This window comes from Manis javanica, chromosome 12, assembly GCF_040802235.1.
Source record: "Manis javanica isolate MJ-LG chromosome 12, MJ_LKY, whole genome shotgun sequence".
Lineage (NCBI taxonomy): Eukaryota > Metazoa > Chordata > Mammalia > Pholidota > Manidae > Manis > Manis javanica.
The window spans coordinates 62,731,901-62,745,627 of NC_133167.1; the positions used below are offsets into that span (position 1 = coordinate 62,731,901).

General features: G+C 38.9%; 1 protein-coding gene across 1 annotated transcript in view; it reads right to left on the reverse strand.

Annotated features, from left to right (window-relative positions):
• Positions 1-13,727, reverse strand: part of CYBRD1 (cytochrome b reductase 1) — a 55,100-nt gene that overhangs the window by 18,781 nt on the left and 22,592 nt on the right. Inside the window, exon 2 of the mRNA XM_037022951.2 lies at positions 2,761-2,969. Coding sequence (XP_036878846.2) covers positions 2,761-2,969 — 209 coding nt within the window. The remainder of the gene's footprint in view (positions 1-2,760; positions 2,970-13,727) is intronic.

The following is a 13,727-nucleotide window of genomic DNA, read 5'->3' on the forward strand; positions in this document are numbered from 1 at the left end:
ACAAGTAGAAAAGAATTAATTCTACACGTGAAATACTGTACAATCCATTGACAAACATGAGGAAGAGTGAAGACCATTCAGCATTTTTTGTTCCATTATTTTGTTGCTTGCCGTCCTTCTCCCTTCCTTCCTTTATTGACTGAAACAACCAAGACACCGGCTACATTTGACAGGAAAACCCTGATTTTACACACTGTAGCTAAACCAAACCCCAGCAGCTCTGAGGTGAGAGGGCCTGATCTTGACAATCTCTCCCAAGCTCTTCCTGCTCGGCGGCACCTTTGTTTGAGCTGGGCCTCGGGGGAGCGCAGCCTGACCTCACAAACCCCGAGGAGCGGTCTGCATGCAATCCGCTTCGCCACGCCGCGGTGGCTGGGTGAGCCCGCAGCAAGTGCCCCCGCGGCTGGGTGAGCCCGCAGCAAGTGCCCCGCGGCAGCGGCCCCCAGAGGGCGGGGCTCCTTCCCCACCCGCGAGGGGAAGCTCCAGAGCCTCCACTTAGAGAATTCATCTTGATTCTGAAGGAGAAACTGCTTCCCCTCTTCATTTTTAATAGAAGAAATCTGACAGAAGCACATCTCTGTCAAAGCATATTTTTGTGGATTGTGAATTTTTGCAACTAAGAATATGAAAGTAGGAATCTTTGTAAATCTTAATAAGGAGCTCAGCTCCTATTAAAAGTAAAGAAAGCAAGCTTAGAATTGGTTTCTTTCTACTGGGAATGGTAATGTTCTTTCAATTAATTTCTTCCTGAGCACACCTGGGTGAACTGTTCTGTCACTTCTACCCAGAAGCAATGCAAATAAAACAACAGCTCTTATGCAACCAAAGAATAAAGCTGGAATGTAGTCATCTTTCCCAGAATAGGAAACCGTACACCTGGTTTCTGAACTAACAACCAGAAGGCACCAGGCATGACATGGGTAATTCACAACCTGTGATAAAGGGACACCGTTTGCATATTTAGTGTTTAAAATGAAGTATATATGATTTTTATGTAACATATGTAATGATATATGCAGTATAGAAAGCTTTTCTTAGCTTTCAAAGCTTTTTATTATTATTATTTTATAAGAAATGCATGTCTGTTTTGAAGATCTGGAAAATAAAAAGAATAATCAACTGGAACTCAGCCACTGTTAACATTCTGATGCAAATCTGTCCAGATGTTCAAAGAATGCCTTGGCATATAACTAACTCAGTAAAGCATGCTATCTTGTCCACTTTAGCTACTGTGCTCAGAACCACAGACCCCTCTCACAGGGAAGCTACATAGGTTTTGCTGGTCTCTTTTCTGTTCTTCAGAGATATGGCCCTCCACTGAGGATGCTCAAACACAGGCTGAGTGATCGTGGGCACATCATGGAAACAGTGACACCTGGGCCGAGTCCCAGCCCTGACACTAGCTGTGTAGCCTTAGTGCCGTCAGCATCAGTAAAGGCTGTCTCCCTTAGAGAGCTGCATGAGGTAAGGACAATGTTTCACGCAGGGCCCAGTCCCAGTGACCTGCACTCCAAGGCAGCGCAGAGGAAGTGAGGTAAAGTGAGGGCATCACTGCTGGAAGCAGCACAGAAAGCCAAGAAAGGTCCTGTGGAGATGCCAGAAAGCCAAGGGGGTGACCCGAGCAACAGGCAGCATCTCAGAACCTCCTGCTCCCGCCATCCTGCTTTCTAAGGAAGGAGGGGTCTGCCAGCTGGCGGAGGAGAAGGAAGCTGCCTCCTAGATGAAACCCTGAGGGGAAATCAGCCTTGGGGACAGGAGATCTGAACTAGGACCAGGCCATCTGGTCTGACGTTCCTTGTTCCTTGTTCCTCCTCAATCAGAAAGGTCATGTTTGATACAAGGTTTTCTCTGTGTTCCCTCCGTCCGGCAGCTTTCCATTTCCCAATCCCTCCCTCCCTACCTCCATGGCAATGTTCATGTTGTCCATAGACATACTTCCTTTTATTTAATTAAAATTCAAAAAGTCTTTCTTTAAGAAGACAAATGACAAATGTCTGGTGAGAGGTCCTTTTTTCAAACAGGTCATAAAATCATATATTTTAAGATATGCTTGGAGGCTCTGTGGGTTCACCCCAGTTTCTTACTGCTCCTATATCCACAGAAAAGTGAAGTTCACAATGACGGCCCCATCAGATAAATGGATATATACTGTACTAACTAAAAGAAGGGGAAAGGAATTGACAGAGTTCACAAGGATTTTTCAAGAAAGTAGTGAATACCAAAAAGACTTAAAATTAACTTTTACTTTCGTGACTTAGAACAGCCAAATCTTTATCATACTCCATTAACTTATGTTTAAATACAGTGCTCTCAAGAGTGTGTTTTTACTAAGTGAAGAGAAGACATTGGAAACAAAATAATCACTGAGCCTTTATAAGTGTGACAAAAATAAAAATTCATCTCTTCATTCATAAAGTTAAACCTAGAAAATAGAAGTGACAGAGAAGGTGGGAAAGAAATCTACAGCTCTAGTCTATACTTCTTTATTTTACACATGTCTAAACCATGGCAGTCTAAATGTTTTGAGATGGCAATTTCCCTACATACCTATGTCTATATTTAAAACCTCACCTGAAGACAGTGAATTCTGCAGTTCTGGTGCCCCCTCAGGGGAAAATCCTTACATGGAAGAAAATGGAACAAGGACCAGAAAGAATGAGAGCACGATTTTGCAGAAAGTGAGACTGTATAGAAAATATTGACAGTTTATGAATAGTTTTACTTCTTTATCTTGTTTTTAAAGTGCACTGAGACACTGACCTGTAAGATGTAGAGTATGACAACCGTCAGGCCAATCCAGCTGTGCAGGCTGTACATATTGGGGATACTCCTGGCATTGTGGAAATCAAAAACGGCCACCAGAGAAATAACTGCAAGAATGGCAGCAACGGCGTTTAACCCAGCGTGGATGCATTTCATCAGGAGCTTGCTGCATTTCCAGGTCCACGGCAGTCTGTACACGATGATGGCTAGAAAGAGATGAAAGTGGACAGAATGTCCTATTGTTTTTTTAAAGAGACACAAGATGAACAGTTTGATACACTGAACACTTCCTTCAGTGAAACCCCTCTCTTGGCTTCTGCATCCGCTCTGTTCCCTGCCTCTCTTCAAATGAAGCAAACTTTTATTCACATACTATTCCATTCAGCTAGAATACTCTCATATTTTAACCACCAACCTCATGACTTCAGGTCTTGGTCTGACTTACTTTGTCCCTTATGCCATGTGAGGATGTGAGATTAAATGAAAACAAACACTTTGGAAAGCTAACAGTGTCTACTTAAGCTAAATTTACGCATATCTTATGATCCCGCAGTTCTAACCTAGGTATATTCCCCAAAGAAATATGCACATATGTTCATCAAAAGACATGTATTGGAATATTATTAGCAGCGATATTGGTAGTGGTCAAACTCCCCAAATGCCCATCATTAATAGCATGAATAAATAAATTGTGATATATTCACACCATGGAATAATATGCAGTCAAGAGAATGAATGACCTATTGATGACGGGGTTCTTGTTCATGGAGTCAAAGAATGAACACGGCAAACACTCAAAGTAGGAGAGCAAGTGAGAGGCTTTTATTTAGAGATACAGTGAGAAGATAGAGCTCCTGGCTCACACCAGGAGGGGACAAGAGAGTCCCTGGTGGTGCATTGTCTAGGGGATTTACAGGCAGTTGAGAGACAAAGGGCTACGGATGCAGACCTGCCAGATGGTCCCCAAATGCTTATCTTTGAAGAGACACTAAGTTTCTTATCAGTCTTCTGGATTATTTTTCAGAGCACAAGAAATTTACTGGTTTGATTCTTTCCCAGAATAGCTGCTTCTTGGTTTGGGAGCATATCAATCAGGACTGCCTGTCCTGCTCCCAAGGTGGGCTGGGTTTATTGTCTGTCATGTTAAGAAACCTATTTTTTTGGCTTCTTGGGTTTTAAAATGCAATCTTATCTTCAAGATGGAATCCTTCCTGTTTTTACTATGTTGTTTGTGACTGGGCTCGCTTGCCATTATTACTTGGCTAGGTTGCAAAGCATTTGATTAGGGCTGGAGGAAGAAAAGCAGCATCTAGGTAAAGTTAAAGAAGATAAGCTGGGCCTTTTAGGAGGCTAAAGTAAATTTTACAATAGCCTCATTTAATTGACACAATGAAGACATGGGCTATGCTGAGGTATTTTCTTATCTGGGGGATATTCAAACATTTCAGGCCAAGTTACTTCTGGCTTTCTAGTTTTAAGTAATCTCACAGAAAAATGCTTATATTACTTTAGAGAATTAATGTGACTCTAACTCTGCCTAATTGTTTAACATGGACTTTTGGTAGGGGTCTTTTTCCAGAGGCCCTCACCCTACTCTGTCTAAACCCACAGTCCCTGTCTTACTATATCTAGAACTTCACTCAATGATATGAATCAACCAATAATATCAATGCCAAGAAATCAGGCATAAACAAGTATATACTCTATGATTCAATTTATATGAAGTATAAAAACAGGCAAAACTCATCTCTGAAATAAGAAAAGTCAGGATATTGGCTGCCCTTGTGGAAAAGGGGTTCAGCAACTGGAAAGGAATGCACATGGATCCTAGACTCCTGCTAATACTCTGGTTTCTCAATCTGGATGCTGGTTATATAGCTGTTCACTGAGGGAACATTCATCAAGCTGTACATTTATATGGAGACTTTTCTGCATAAGTAAAGTCTGCATAAGTAGATTAAACCAACAAAAATATTTTTGAAAAGCTTTTTTTTTAAATGTACCCTGGTTTAAGCAAAAGGTTATATGGCTACCTTGATCAGCATGCAATTAATTTTTGTTTTGAAGATAGTATCCTGCTCGTACCCACCCTCATTCTTACTCCTCCAGGCCATGTCAGGAAAAATTTAGATATCTAGAAATGTATGGCAAATTGAAAAAGTTTAAAGAATACTTCCTTGGAAGATGGAGTCCATTATATCAGCAGTGTATCATGTATATTTCTTAATTCCAACAAGAAAAAGAAAAAAAAGCCTCTTTCCACCAACGATATTTATAATTTGAATATATAAAACTTCATAGGATGTAAGGTAGTATCTATCTAATTTTCAGTCAGAAACACATCTAACCTACAAAGACAGATGTGAATCCAGCCTCTTCCAAGCTCTCAGCCTGAGATGTCAGTCAAGTCTTGCTGCTCTTTGGTTCCCTTCCTACATTTGACAGCCCTCACCATTAGGAGAGTATTCCTTTTACCTAGTCCAAACTCTGAAGGATTGCTACTTACTAATATATGGGTATCTTATGAATGTCAATTGATTTTACTTCCTTGAGGACATGCATAATCATTTCTATATTCAATGAATCTTTTCAAACTATTTAATGCAATACCTTAACAGACATACTTTTAAAATCTAGTTCAAGGCCCCTATGCACCCCTACCTTATGCTCTCTGAGGGCAGGGATGTGCCTTGCTGTTTCTCCCTGTACCCCCAGAGCCTAGAAAGACTTGGTCTCAAAGCATGTAGCTTACTAGTTTTATTTGTCTATGTGTGACCCTTAAGTATGTTTTAAATAAATGCAAAGTACTTCCTGCAGACTGATCAAAGTCTATAAATCAAGTTAATGTCAATTCAAATGCTATGGTTCCCCCTCCTCATGTTTCTCCTTTGATGATTCAACAACATATTCTCTCTGATTCTCTAGTTTTCAAGGAAAGCAAGCAACCCTTTATCACTTTATAACCTTTTAACCACACAATGGAGCTTTTTGTAATTTGTATGATCAGGCAGTAGTAAAATAAAAAATGTGCAGTGTGAGTCTGTGGAGAGATCTGCCTCTTTCTTCTGCCGCTCCTTGTCCTCTGCATATGGGGACTAGTTTTTGAACTAACAGAAACATAGGCAGAGGTATAAGATCTCTCCAAGAAGAACTGATCTGAATAATATCATATGGAAACCAAAGGCAAAAGCCCTTTAGGAAGTAGAGATGGGTCAACTACACCAAAGGCTTCCAAATGTTTGACTAAGATTGTCCATTACCTGGCCTCAATTTACATTTTCCAGAAGATTTCCCTCTAAAATTTTGGCCACACCCTCTTTACTCTCATGGATATACCATGCTCATGCCTCTTCCTGCTATTACTTATTTCTTATTTCTTCATGGAATGATGCTGATCCATGTCTCCACAGGAATTACACAATTTTCAGATAAGCAAAAGCTGAGAGAATTTACCTCCCACAAACCACTTCTACAGTGCATTTTGGAGGGACTCCTATAGATGGAAGTATTCCTAAGGCTAAATAGATGTCACTCAAGGGATAGATAAAGAGTACAGAATATGATTCATAATGCACAAAGAATGGAGGAGAAGAAAAAGGAGGGGAAAAAAAAGAACCTTTAGGTTGTGTTGTAATAGCACATGTAATAGCACATGAGTTAAATTAGACTATTAGATAGTAAGGGAATTACCCTTGAACCTTTGGTAACCACGAACTAAAGCCTGCAATGGCAATAAGTACATACCTATCGATAATCACCCTAAATGTAAATGGTCTGAATGCACCCATCAAAAGACATAGAGTCACTGAATGGATAAAAAAACACAACCCATCTATATGCTGCCTACAAGAGACTCACCTCAAACCCAAAGACATACACCAAATGAAAGTAAAGGGATGGAAAAAGATATTTCATGTAACTAATAGTGAGAAAAAAACAAGGGGTTGCAGTACTTGTACCAGACAAAATAGACTTCAAAACAAAGAAAGTAACAAGAGACAAAGAAGGACATTACATAATGATAAAAGGGTCAGTCCAACAAAAGGATATAACTATTATAAATATATATGCACCTAACACAGGAGCACCTACATATGTGAAACAAATACTAACAGAATTAAAGGGGGAAAGAGAATGCAATGCATTCATTTTAGGAGACTTCAACACACCAATAACTCCAAAGGACTCATCAACCAGACAGAAAATAAGTAAAGACACAGAGACACTGAACAACATATTAGAACAGATGGACCTAACGGACATCTACGGAACACTCCATCCAAAAGCAACAGGATACACATTCTTCTCAAGTGCACATGGAATATTTTCAAGAATGATCATATACTAGGCCACAAAAAGAACCTCAGTAAATTCAAAAAGATTGAAATTGTACCAAGCAGCTTCTCAGATCACAAAGGTATGAAACTAGAAATAAATCACACAAAGAAAATGAAAAAGCCGGGGATTAAAGATGGTGGCATGAGAGGTGAGAACAGAGGCTTCCTTCTAAAACCACATACAATATGAAAATATAATTAATATAACAAATCCTGAGAGAGCAACAGGAAAGAGGACGGCGCCAGACTGCATACACCTGGAGAAAAGAGCAGACCTAATGGAACAGGGTAACGTACTAAAGCTATAGCTCGGCGGGACCCAGACTGTTTCCCCACCACAGCTCACCAGCAGGAGGAAGAGAAACTGAGCAGGGAGGGAGTGGAGGCCTGGGAGTACTGAATACCTAACTCCAGAGATCTGCTCTGGGAGCACAAACCTACATTTCATGGTGTTTTCATGATACTCTCATGATTATGGGGTTGGAAAGCTAATACAGGCAGAATTCCTGGGAAACTGAGATTCCAGCTGCTGTGGAAAGCAGGGATCCATATCCAGCTGCTCTGGGACAAAAGCTTATACCCGTGTGCTGGGGCCACTGGTTCAGGCAGTGGAGACAGGCATAGTGGCCGGGCAGCACGAAACAGCTCTTTCCTCCCCCCAGGCACCAATACTGCTCCCCTGCAACCCCTGACATTGCTTCAGGGCCTGAGCAGCTCCAGGGAGTAGAGCTTCTGGGCACTAGAGGGCGCCATATACAAATATGAAATGCCAAAGGAACCTGGTACAGAGTAAAATTAATACAACACCTGAGAAAGATGGCATGGACCTCATGACTCTTCCTGAAAGGGTGTTCAAAATAAAAATCATTAACATGCTAATGGAGGTACAGAAAGATATTCAAGAACCCAGGAATGAATTCCGGTCAGAGATAAAATCATTGAAGAGCACAATGGAGAGTATTAAAAGTAGATTGGATGGTGGAGGGGATGATAAATGAAATAGAAACTAGAGAAGAGGAATACAAAGAAGCTGAGGCACAGAGAGAAAAAAAGATCTCAAAGAATGAAAGAATAATGAGAGAACTGTGTGACCAACCCAAACGGAACAATATTCACATTATAGGGATAGCAGAAGAAGAAGAGACAGAGAAAGGAATAGAAAGTGTCTTTGAGGAGGTAGTTGCTGAAAACTTCCCCAATCTGGGGAAGGAGATAGTCTCTCAGGCCACAGAGATGCAGAGATCTCCCAACACAAGGGACCCAAGGAAGACAACATGAAGACATATACTAATTAAAATAGCAAAAATTAAAGATAAGGATGGACGATTAAAAGCAGCCAGAGACAGAAATAAGATCACATACAAAGGAAAGCCCATCAGGCTAACATCAGACTTCTCAGCAGAAACCTTACAGGCCAGAAGGGAGAGGATTGGTGCATTTAATGCAATGAAGCAGAAGGGCATGGAACCAAGATTACTTTAACCAGCAAGATTATCATTTAAATTTGAAGGATGGATTAAACAATTTCCAGATAAGCAAAAGCTGAGAGAATTTACATCCCACAAACCAGCTCAACAGTCTACTTTGGAAGGACTGTTATAGATGGAAGTGTTTCTAAGGTTTAATAATTGACACTAGAAGTAATAAAACCACAGTAAAGAACATAGAACAGCTAATTATTAAGCAAATGCAAAATTAAGTTAACTATTTGCAAAGCCAATCAAGGGATAGACAAAAAGCACAGAATATGAAAACTAATATATAAAGAACAGAGGAGAAATAAAAAGGAGGAGAAAAAGAAAAGAACCCTTAGATTGTGTTTGTAATAGCATATTAAGTGAGTTAAGTTAGACTCTTAGATAGTTAGGAAGTTAACCATGAACCTTTGGTAACCATGAATCTAAAACCTGCAGTAGCAGTAAGTACATACATATCAATAATCACCCTAAATGTAAATGGTCTGAATGCACCAATCAAAAGACACAGAGTCACTGAATGGATAAAAAAACAAAACCCATCTATATGTTGCCTACAAGAGACTCACTTTAAACACAAAGACATACACAGACTAAAAGTTAAGGGATGGAAAAAGATATTTCATGTAACTAATAGAGAGAAAAAAGCAGGAGTTGCAATACTTGTATCAGATAAAATAGACTTCAAAACAAAGAAAGTCAGAAGAGACAAAGAAGGACATTACAGAATGATAAAGGGGTCAATCCCACAAGAAGATATAACCATTATAAACATCTATGCTCCCAACACAGGAGCACCTACATATGTGAAACAACTACTCACTGAATCAAAAGGGGAAATAGAATGTAATGCATTCATTCTAGGAGACTTCAACACTCCACTCACTCTGAAGGAGAGACCAACCAGACAGAATATAAGGAAGGAGACAGAGGGATTGAAGAACACATGGACCTAACAGACATCTACAGAACTCCACACCCAAAAGCAGCAGAATACACATTCTTCTCAAGTGTACATGGAACATTTTCAAGAATAGATCACATATTAGTCCACAAAAAGAGCCTCAGTAAATTCAGAAAGATTGAAATTGTACCAACCAGTTTCTCAGACCACAAAGGTATGAAACTAGAAATAAATTACGCAGAGAAAATGAAAAATCCCACAAACACATGAAGGCTACACAACATGCTCCTAAATAACCAATGGATCAATAACCAAATAAAAACAGAGATCAAGCAATATATGGAGACAAATGACAAAAATAATTCAACACCACAAAATCTGTGGGACGCAGCCAAGGCAGTGCTAAAAGGAAAGTATATTGCAATACAGGCCTACTCATGAAAGAAGAATAATCCCATATAAGCAGTCTAAACTCACAATTAATGAAACTAGAAAAAGAAGAATGAATGAAGCCCAAAGTCAGTAGAAGGAGGGACATAATAAAGATTAGAGCAGAAATAAATAAAATCGAGAAGAATAAAACAATAGAAAGAAACAAAGAAAGCAAGAGCTGGGTCTTTGAGAAAATAAACAAAATAGATAAACCCCTAGCCAGACTTATCAAGAAAAAAAGAGAGTCTACACACATGAACAGAATCAGAAATGAGAAAGGAAAAATCAGTATGGACACCACAGAAATACAAAGAATTATTAGAGAATACTATGAAAAATTATATGCTAACAAACTAGATAACCTAGAAGAAATGGACAACTTTCTAGAAAAATACAACCTTCCAAGGCTGATCTAGAAAGAAACAGAAAATCTGAATAGATCAATTACCAGCAATAAAATTAAACTAGTAATCAAAAACCTACCTAAGAACAAAATGCCTAGACCAGATGGCTTCACCACTGAATTATACCAAACATTTAGTGAAGACCTAATACCCATCCTCCTTAGTTTTCCAAAGAGTAAAAGAAGAGGGAACACTTCCAAACTCATTCTATGAGGCCAGCATCACTCTAACACCAAAACCAGGCAAAGACACCACAAAAAAAGAAAACTGCAGACCAATATACCTGATGAACATAGATGCAAAAATACTGAACAAAATATTAGCAAACAGAATTCAAAAAATACATCAAAAAGATCATCCATCATGATCAAATAGGATTTATTCCAGGGATGCAAGGATGGTACAACATGTGAAAATCCAACAACATCATCCACCACATCAACAAAAAGAAGGACAAAAGCTACCTGATCATCTCCACACATGCTGAAAAAGCATTTGACAAAATTCAATATTCATCCATGATAAAAACTCTCAAAAAAATTGGTATAGAGGGCAAGTACCTCAACATAATAAAGGCCATATATGACACACCCACAGCCAAAATCATACCTAACAGAAAGAAGCTGAAAGCTTTTCCTTTAAGATCAGGCACAAGACAAGGATGCCCACATTCCCCACTTTTATTCAACATAGTACTGGAGGTCCTAGCCACAGCAATCAGACAACACAAAGAAATAAAAGGCATCCAGATTGGAAAGAAACTGTCCCTGTTTGCAGATGACATGATGTTGTACATAAAAAAACCCTAAAGAATCCACTACAAAACTACTAGGTCTAATATCTGAATTCAGCAAAGTTGCAGGATACAAAATTGATACACAGAAATGTGTGGCATTCCTATACACTAACAATGAACTAGCAGAGAGAGAAATCAGGAAAACAATTTCATTCACAGTTGCATCAAAAAGAATAAAATACCTAGGAATAAACCTATGCAAGGATGTGAAAGACCTATTGTTTGAAAACTACAAGATACTCATGAGATAAATTAAAGAAGACACCAATAAATGGAAACTCATTCCATGCTCATGGATAGGAAGAATTAATATTCTCAAAATGGCCATCCTGCCTAAAACAATCTATAGATTCAATGCAATTCCTATCAAAATACCAACAGCATTCTTCAATGAACTAGAGAAAATCATTCTAAAATTCATATGGAACCACAAAAGACCTTGAATAGCCAAAGCAATTCTGAGAAGGAAGAATAAAGCAGGGGGATTACACTCCCCAACTTCAAGCTCTACTACAAAGCCACAGTAATCAAGACAATTTGGTACTGGCACAGGAACAGACCCATAGAACAATGGAACAGACTAGAGAGTCCTGATATAAACCCAACCATATATGGTCAATTAATATATGATAAAGGAGCCATGGATATACAGTGGGGAAATGACAGCCTCTTCAGCAGGTAGTGTTGGCAAAACTGGAAAGCTACATGCAAGAGAACGAAACTGGACTATTGTTTAACCCCATACACAAAAGTGAACTTGAAATGGATTAAAGATTTGAATGTAAGTCATGAAACCATAAAACTCTTAGAAGACAACATAGGCAAACATCTCCTGAATATAAGCATGAGCAACTTCTTCCTGAACGCATCTCCTCGAGCAAGGGAAACAAAAACAAAAATGAACTCATGGGACTACATCAAACTAAAAATTTCTGTATGGCAAAGGACACCATCAACAGAACAAAAAGGCATCCTACAGTATGGGAGATTATATTTGTAAATGATATATCCAAGAAGAAGGTGTTAACATCCAAAATATATAAAGAACTTACACACCTCAACACCCAAAAAGCAAATAACCCAATTAACAAATGGGAAGAGGATATGAAGATACAATTCTCCAAAGAAGAAATTCAGATGGTCAACAGACACATGAAAAGATGCTCCACATCACTCCATGAATCATCAGGGAAATGCAAATTAAAACCACAATGAGTTATCTCCTCACACCAGTAAGGTCGGCCAGCATAGAAAAGACTGAAGAACAACAAATGGTGATGAGAATGTGGAGAAAGCAGAACCTTCCTACACTGGTGGGAATGTAAGCTAGTTCAACCATTGTGGAAAGCAATATGGAGGTTCCTTAAAAAACTAAATATAGAAATACCATTTGACCTGGGAATCCCACTCCTTGGAATTTACCCAAAGAATACAACTTCTCAGATTCAAAAAGACATATGCACCCCTATGTTTATCACAGCACATTTTATAATAGCCAAGATATGGAAGCAACTTAAGTGTCCATGAGTAGATGAATGGATAAAGAAGATGTGGTACATATACACAATGGAATACTATTCGGCCACAAGAAAGAAACAAATTCTACCATTTGCAACAACATGGATGGAGCTGGAGGACCTTATGCTCAGTGAAATAAGCCAGGCAGAGAAAGACAAATGCCAAATGATATCCCTCATTTGCTGAGTATAACAATGAAGCAAAACTGAAGGAACACAATAGCGCAGGCTGCAACGCCAAGAATGAACTAGTGGTTACCACAGTGTGGAGGGGTGTGGGAGGGCGGGTGGGGAGGAAGGGAAAAGGGGATTGAGGGGTATTTTGTTTAGTACACAAGGTGTGGCAGATCACAGGGAGAACAATGTAGCACAGAGAAGACACACACTGGATCTATAACATCTCGGTGAACTGGAGGACAGTGACTGCATTGGGGTATGGGTGGGGACTTGATAATATGGGTAAATGTAGTATCCACATTGTTTTTTCATGTGAAACCTTCATAAGAGTGTATATCAACAATACCTTAATAAAAAAATTTTTAAAAAGAAGAAAAGAAAATTTTAAAAGCCCACAAACATATAGAGGCCCAATAACATGCTCCTAAATAATCAATGGGTGAATCACCAAATAAAAACAGGGATCAAGCAATATACAGAGACAATGCCAACAATAATTCAACACCACGAAATCTGTGGGACGCAGCCAAGGCAGTGCTAAGAGGGAAATATATTGCAATACAGGCCTACCTCAGGAAAGAAGAATAATCCCAAATGGACAGTCTAAACTCACAATTAATGAAACTAGAAAAGGAAGAACAAATAAGGACCAAAGTTAGTAGAAGGAGGGACATAATAAAGATTAAAGGAGAAATAAATAAAATTGAGAAGAATAAAATAGAGAAAAATCAATGAAAGCAGAAGCTAGTTCTTTGAGAAAATAAACAAAATAGATAAACCCTTAGCCAGACTTATCAAGAAACAAAGAGAGGCTACACACATCAACAGATTCAGAAATGAGAAAGGAAAAATCACTATGGACACAGTGACACATAGAAATACAATGAATTATGAGAGAATACTAAGAAAAATTATATGGTAA